This window comes from Arachis ipaensis, chromosome B07, assembly GCF_000816755.2.
Source record: "Arachis ipaensis cultivar K30076 chromosome B07, Araip1.1, whole genome shotgun sequence".
Lineage (NCBI taxonomy): Eukaryota > Viridiplantae > Streptophyta > Magnoliopsida > Fabales > Fabaceae > Arachis > Arachis ipaensis.
The window spans coordinates 118,043,115-118,050,501 of NC_029791.2; the positions used below are offsets into that span (position 1 = coordinate 118,043,115).

At 37.6% G+C, this 7,387-nt stretch overlaps 2 protein-coding genes across 3 annotated transcripts in view; one reads left to right on the forward strand and one right to left on the reverse strand.

Moving 5' to 3' along the window:
- LOC107606020 (NAD kinase 2, chloroplastic) lies at positions 776–5,512 on the forward strand. Its single transcript, XM_016307983.2, has 8 exons — positions 776–1,151; positions 1,348–3,195; positions 3,550–3,671; positions 3,782–3,923; positions 4,015–4,239; positions 4,391–4,465; positions 4,580–4,681; positions 4,939–5,512. Exons 1-8 carry the CDS (start codon positions 891–893, stop codon positions 5,140–5,142), a joined length of 2,979 nt encoding a protein of 992 aa, XP_016163469.1. The 5' UTR covers positions 776–890; the 3' UTR covers positions 5,143–5,512.
- Positions 5,879–7,387, reverse strand: part of LOC107606021 (1-aminocyclopropane-1-carboxylate oxidase 5) — a 1,924-nt gene continuing 415 nt past the window's right edge. Inside the window, exons 2-4 of one of the 2 annotated variants that reach the window (XR_001612593.2) lie at positions 7,085–7,311; positions 6,014–6,851; positions 5,893–5,957 (exon numbers count right to left, since the gene is read on the reverse strand). Coding sequence is in view for 1 of the 2 variants with exons in the window: in XM_016307984.2 (XP_016163470.1) it covers positions 6,248–6,851; positions 7,085–7,311 (831 nt within the window). In the remaining variant the exon portion in view is untranslated. Of the gene's footprint in view, positions 6,852–7,084; positions 7,312–7,387 lie in introns of both variants that reach the window. The other variant, XM_016307984.2, reaches the window with a different exon arrangement.

The window sequence follows — 7,387 nt, forward strand, 5'->3', positions numbered from 1 at the left end:
GAATTTAATTTTTTATGATATAATAATACAATATTTATACAAAACTATTTTCTAAATCAGTTACACCCAGAATGTAACAAGTTAGTACCGTCTTCAAGAAAATAAAATTTAGAGAAAAAGACAAATTAATCCTAACTTTTTTATTAAATTTTTTAGAATTTAAAAATATATTTAAGTTTCTACCTTTTTAAAATTTAGAAATATTGATTCCTAAGTCTAATTTGTCCAATTTAAAAAATTCTCTTACGTGTACATCTGTATCAATTATGTTAGTACAACGGGAGTCACATTTAATTTTTCTATTGAATCTGATATACCCAAGTGAACATGAAGGATCGATATATCTAAATTTTGAAAATACCAAAAACTTGAATGTATTTTCAAATCCTTAAACATTAAAATATCTGCGGATCAAAAGGCCACTTATCATTTTTTCTAAAATTTAAAATAACAAAAAAAAAACATCACATTCTTAAAATTAGTAGATTCATACAGGACAGGGCACTTTTAGCTTTGTCCAAGGATATCAGTGAAAAATTATAATTAAATAAATTAATCTAAAAAAAAAGGCGCAGGCGGGTAGGTAGAGCCCTAAAGGTACAAGTAGAATGGAGATGGCGATGGCGATGGCGATGGCGATGGCGTCAAGAAGGATGGTTAGTAAATAGCGGCAACGTGCATCCAAATCAAACCTTATATCACTAGAAAAACAGAGCATGATGCCTCCTATTGCTACTTCTAGACCAGCACCACCACCACCACGTGCACTTGCAATTACAATTGCAATTGCACCGTCACCATTATTAATACCCAACAAACACATATCAATGAAAACCGAAGGAGATCCTTCCGCTATTCCGTTTCCTTCGTGAAACAAAACTCACTCATTCATGGTGGCATGTCTCTGCACGTGCCACCTCGTTTACACCGCGATGAATCTTTCCGCCTCCGCCGCCGTAGCATCCTCACTTTCTCTTCTCTCTTCTTTCTCCTTCCTCAATCCCAATCCCAATTCCAATCCCAAAACTTTCGCTTTCGGCTTCCGGTTCAAGACGAAGGGTAGGAGTACCCGCGGACTGAGGCGTCCCAAGTTTCTCGTCACCGCCCAACTTTCCAACTCCTTTTCCTTCAGTTTCTGGTTGGATTCTCAGGTACCCAATTTCTCTTAGCTCACCGAGATTTGATCAAGTTCCAGCTCTGAGGAGCTGGGACTTATTTACTGTTTGCAATTTTTTTTTCTTAACTGGAAGAATTTCATTTTATAGACATATGATTGATATTATGGTCCTTTTATTATTTAGAAAGAAGAAAAAAGAAAAAAAATTATTTTGATGCCTTTGATTGTAGAGTTTGAATGCTATCCAATCCCATGATCCGTCACAATTGCCTTGGGTGGGTCCGGTTCCAGGTGATATTGCTGAAGTGGAAGCATACTGTAGGATCTTTAGGAATTATGAAAGGCTTCATTCTTCATTAATGAACGTGTTGTGCAATCCACTAACCGGTGAATGTAGTGTTTCCGATGAAGTGCCATCGGATGAGAGGCTGCCTCTAGAAGATAAGATTGTTTCGGTCCTTGGGTGCATGGTAGCACTTGTGAACACCGCGAGGGAGGATGTTCTTTCTGGAAGAAGGTCTTCGGTTATGACCCCCTTTCGTGTGGCGGGGGTTGGCGTGATGGAGGACGTGGTGCCCCCACTTGCTGCTTTTAGGAGTGAGATGAAGAGGTGTTGTGAGAGCTTGCATGTTGTTCTTGAGAACTATTTAGTTCCAGGTGACAATCCAAGGTTGGATGCGTGGAGGAAACTTCAGAGATTGAAGAATGTATGCTATGATGCTGGTTTTCCGCGCAGGGAGGAAGATCCATGTCCAGAACTGTTTTCGAATTGGAGTCCTGTATATTTATCTGCTCCCAAAGAAGACACAAAATTGAAAGACTCTGAAGCAGGATTTTGGACAGGCGGGCAGGTAACTGAAGAAGGCCTAAAGTGGTTGCTTGATAATGGATATAAAACTATCATAGATCTTAGACAGGAGGTAGTAAAAGATAATTTATATCATGAAGCTGTTAATGATGCTATTTCGTCTGGAAAAATTGAATTGGTCAAAATCCCTGTTGACGTTCAGAGAGCACCTACAATGGAACAGGTTGAGAGGTTTTCATCTTACGTTTCAAATTACAGCAAACGTCCAATCTATCTTCATAGTCAGGAAGGAGTTTGGAGAACGTCTGCCATGGTCTCTAGATGGAGGCAGTATATGACTCGATTTGCATCATCATTTGTTTCTAATGAAGCAGTTACTTCCAGTGAAAGGCCATCAGATTATAAAAATGGATCTGCGAAACCGCATGACTCTTCAATAGAATCTGAGAGATCCAGATCCTCTGCAGAAACAGATGACAATTTGTTGCAAGAGAGTTCGGGTGCAGTTACTCCTAATTCTTCACAAGTGATTACTGGCAGTGAGGACAACTCTTCTATGAATTTCTCCAGCAAAACTATCCCTTTAGAAGCTCAAATCCCTCCTCGTGACATCTTCTCCAAAAGAGAGATGTCCAGATTTTGGAGAAATAGAAAGATCCCAGGACCCTCTTATTTCAATTATAAGGTTGAAAGTTTAGAATGTTTGACAGATTCCAGGAACATGCATGCTGGAAGACCACAGGGGAAAGTGACCATCAGCAATGGAGATAATCCCGTCGCTGAAATTGTGGGCCGGGAAAGTTTGAATGGGTCACCTCGTGTGGACTATCCATCTGGAGAGCCTCCAATCACAGTTGGTGGCGACTGGAAGTCAGTGAATGGGAGTACATCGAGCTTTGTGAAGACAACAGTTAATGAGTTAAGTGAAGGAGATGTGCGCTACATGAATAATGGCAATGTCACAATGACTAAGTCTCAAAGTGATGATGGTAAGGCTGGGTTAGCCTTACATGATGAAGACTTGGGACTCATGGAGGGAGACATGTGTGCATCCTCAACTGGAGTTGTAAGGGTGCAATCAAGAAAGAAAGCAGAGATGTACCTAGTACGGACTGATGGCGTTTCTTGTGAGAGAGAAAAGGTGACTGAATCTTCTTTGGCCTTCACTCACCCTAGCACCCAGCAACAGATGCTTATGTGGAAATCTACACCGAAGACTGTGTTATTGCTGAAAAAGCCCGGGGAGCAACTCATGGAAGAAGCTAAAGAGGTCATTTTTTATTTCTTCATAAAAAAAAATTGGCTCTAAGAATCATTGAGGGTCTACTTTTAGTTTTTAATGGTCTAAACATCATAGTTTTGAGCATTGAGTGATTGTTGATGGAAACTGTAAAATATGAGTTCTAGGACTGTCTGCACAGTTTTCGTTCAGGAATGGGATCTATATTTTTCATTACTAAGAATGTGTCAGTGACAGAAATGTTTTGGTCCTTATGTAAAGAAGGGGAAGTTAGAAATTGAGCATTTAGGGAAAATGAGAGCTGGGGATTTAGTTTAGGTGAATCTTCTGACTTTTGAGTGGTATGCCTAGGGCAATTGAGTAATTTGCGTATCTTATCTGCAGGTTGCTTCCTTTCTGTATTACCAAGAGAAAATGAACGTTTTTGTGGAACCTGATGTGCATGATATATTTGCTAGACTTCCTGGATTTGAATTTATTCAAACCTTCTATATCCAAGATACTAGGTGTTGTATTCAAACACTTTATTTTATTTTATTTTATGTTATTTTTACTTTTATCTAAGTTCTGCTTCATTAAATGGTTGCTTAATATATATATAATGCCTTTGATTCAGTGATCTACATGAGAAAGTAGATTTTGTGGCTTGCTTGGGTGGAGATGGTGTTATTCTGCATGCTTCAAATCTATTTGGAGGTGCTATTCCTCCTGTTGTGTCATTTAACCTTGGTTCCCTTGGTTTTCTGGCTTCTCATTGTGTAAGCTTTTTCAAATCAATAAATAATTTCCACAAAATGTTGGTATCTCTTTAGCCATTTGTTTGACTTCTGTTCTGTTTATTGTTTCTAGTTTGAAGACTACAGGCAGGACTTACGACAAGTCATCCATGGAAATAATACTGGAGATGGTGTATACATAACTCTTAGAATGCGTCTCAGATGTGAAATTTTTCGTAAGGGTAAAGCAATGCCAGGGAAAGTGTTTGATATTCTTAACGAGGTTGTTATTGATCGGGGTTCTAATCCATATCTTTCAAAGATTGAATGTTATGAACATGACAGACTTATAACCAAGGTGAATTTTATCATGTATTTGTTAGCATTTATTTGCACTATGAGATTTGTCACTATAGTAAATTTCTTGTCTCTGAAAATCCTTACCATTATGAAACAGCATCATGCCTTATATATATATATATATATATACCCATTGTCGTGTTTTTCAGGTACAAGGTGATGGAGTCATTGTGGCCACCCCAACGGGAAGCACTGCTTATTCTACAGCTGCTGGAGGTTCCATGGTAAGCACTTCTTGTTATATGTATACATCTTTATCCGTGCAGTATCAGTTTATTTGGCACGACTTAGTCATGCTTTCATCGATGATTTTATCTAATGACAAAAGAAAACTGCAGGTGCATCCAAATGTTCCTTGCATGCTATTTACCCCGATTTGTCCGCATTCACTCTCATTTAGACCAGTTATACTCCCAGATTCTGCTCGACTAGAATTAAAGGTGAAGTTTGTTGTCCTCTATGTGGTAAAACTATCATATCGGAATGTTATTAATTTATTACCAAAATTGCATGTGCTTAAGGAGCAAGTTCCATTCGAAATATTACCCTTGTTTTAGTTTTTTATAGCCTATAGCCAAGTCTCTGAGGCAGTTATGTCTCGGAAAATGCTGCATCGTCGAGAATTTTGGATTCACACTTGAGTAATTTATTTTTATCAAAATTAGACTGCTAAGTTTCGTAGGGTTATTGATATCAGATTCCGCAAGACGCAAGAAGCAATGCTTGGGTATCATTTGATGGGAAGAGGAGGCAGCAACTTTCTCGGGGAGATTCTGTACGAATATCCATGAGTCAGCACCCACTTCCAACTGTTAACAAGTTCGATCAAACCGGTGATTGGTTTCACAGCTTGATTCGCTGCCTGAATTGGAACGAAAGACTTGATCAAAAGGCCCTATGAAGCATCTGAAACTGAAGAATGGATGTGTTACTCTCACTTGAAGGCTTGGTTTGTGTGTGATTTCAGTACAGATTATACATTCAAGACTATAGAACTTGTTGTCAATACCAGTTTCTTACCTTGGCTTCCAAATGAGGAGATAGGGTTTTTTCCAAATGTGATTTTGGTAAAAAGCTATTGTATACTGACAGGATTTGAAGCTGTAAATTATTGATCTTAGAAGTAGCTCTCATTGATGCTTCTGAAAGTTTACCACTCTGTCAAAGTTCTTGTGTTGAAGAGGAAGTTCTCATTAGTTTTAGTTAATGAGATAATTGTGCTAATGGCTGCACAGAGCCTCTTTTATAAAAAAAAGATATATTTGATGTCATTTTGATGCCTAAAAAATATGTGCCTTCAAATAAATAAATTAATTCATGGAAAATGAAGTATCAAACATATGTTATATGCATCTAATGACTTGATGTGAAAAAACCTTTTTGACAACAAAAATCAATGTCATATGTATTTTGAAGGATCAAACAATTAGTCTAACCTATGATTTAAAAAGGTAACCTTGTATTTTGAAACATTGTATTATGTTTCCATTATTATGTAAATTCCTGTTGATAAAGAAGGTAACCTTTGTTGTTATGCCCTCTTAAGAGGAAACTGAACTGAATGAAAATTGTATGTCATTTATATGTTTGCTTCTTTGGGATGATAACAGAATCATAAAGAAGCGCAATAATTCAAGGACTCAGAAATTTATAGCAGATAACACTATAATTTATGTAATAAATACTATGGTACAATTCAAGCCCAGATGCTCCCACCAAAACAATATTCTAGAAAAAGAATAAGAAAACAAAACATGAACACTAGCACCCACCAAAACAATATTCTAAAAAAAGAAAAAGAAAACAAAACATGAACACTAGCACCCACAATGGCTTGCATTCTTAAGAAACTTAGAATAGCAGCAACCAAGTGGTACTCTTTGCTATCAAACATGTATAGCACCAAGAACAATAAACAAAGAAAAGATAACAAAAATAAAAACAAAAAGAAAGGGGGGTGGGGATCAAATGTAGTTTCTATATTGAAAACCAAAGTGCTATTTTTTTCATGTGGCTTTAACAACAGCTTGGAACCTTGGCTCCTTAGGTTGGAACTTGAGCTTAGCATAGACATCCATGTAATCACCAAAAACAAACTTAGGATAAGTTTCATCAACTACTTGGTTTTCCTTTTCAGCCACCAACTTCGGTGCAGGACATATGGTAGCCTTCAATGAAGGATTATAGAAAGAAGCAATTGATCTTCTGTTCCCTTCAGTTGAAACCAGAACCCGGTGCCAGCAACTTTTGTATCTGCCATTGCTCAAAACCTCAATCTGATCGCCGGTGTTAATGACAATGGCATTAGGCAAAGGCTGCACTTCTAGCCATTGTCCATCTTTGAGCATCTGCAGGCCTCCCACCTTGTCATCTTGGAAGAGAAGGATGAGTCCTCCGGCGTCCGTGTGAGCTCGCAGGCCATTGACATGCTCTGGATAGGGACAGGGAGGGTAGTGACTCACCTTGGTGCCAAAGAATGCATTGTCTCCTTCTCCATCATTCAATGCCTTCTTCATGTATCCTCTTGGCAATCCAAGATTCTCATCCATCACTTCCATCATCTTCTCTGCCAATTTCTTTAGCTCCGATCGATATTCGGCCATCGTTTTCCTGCCATCCAAGTTAGAATTCAGTTATACATGATTTTGTTACCTAGATCATTTTTCATTAGTAATAATGTAGACTCAATTGTAATTAATTTTATAGTAGGAATACATAAGGAAGTACATAACAAACATTTTTTTAGGTTTTCACTTTGAAAATTTTTCAAACAAAAAAAAAAAAAAGAAAAAGAAGAGCTCACTTTCTCCCTCTCTCAATCTTCACCCTTCCTCTCAATATACCTGAATTCTTGTGGATTTTGTGGCCATTCATTATCATCAAGAAGAGTGATTACATCCTCCCAATCAACATGCTCCAACTTTCCATTGTTTTTGTTTTCAGCTAAATCATTCATGATCTTAACTGATGTAGAGTTGTTGAAATTCTCCTCTCTTTCAAGCTTATAGAACTCAGAGCAAACCTTCTTCACCCTCTCAAGGAGCTCCTCAGAAATCCCATGATTGATCAACTGCAAAACCAAACATAATATATAAGATTATAAATAAAATCTCAAATTTTCTAGCTATACAATTAATTAGTTGGAA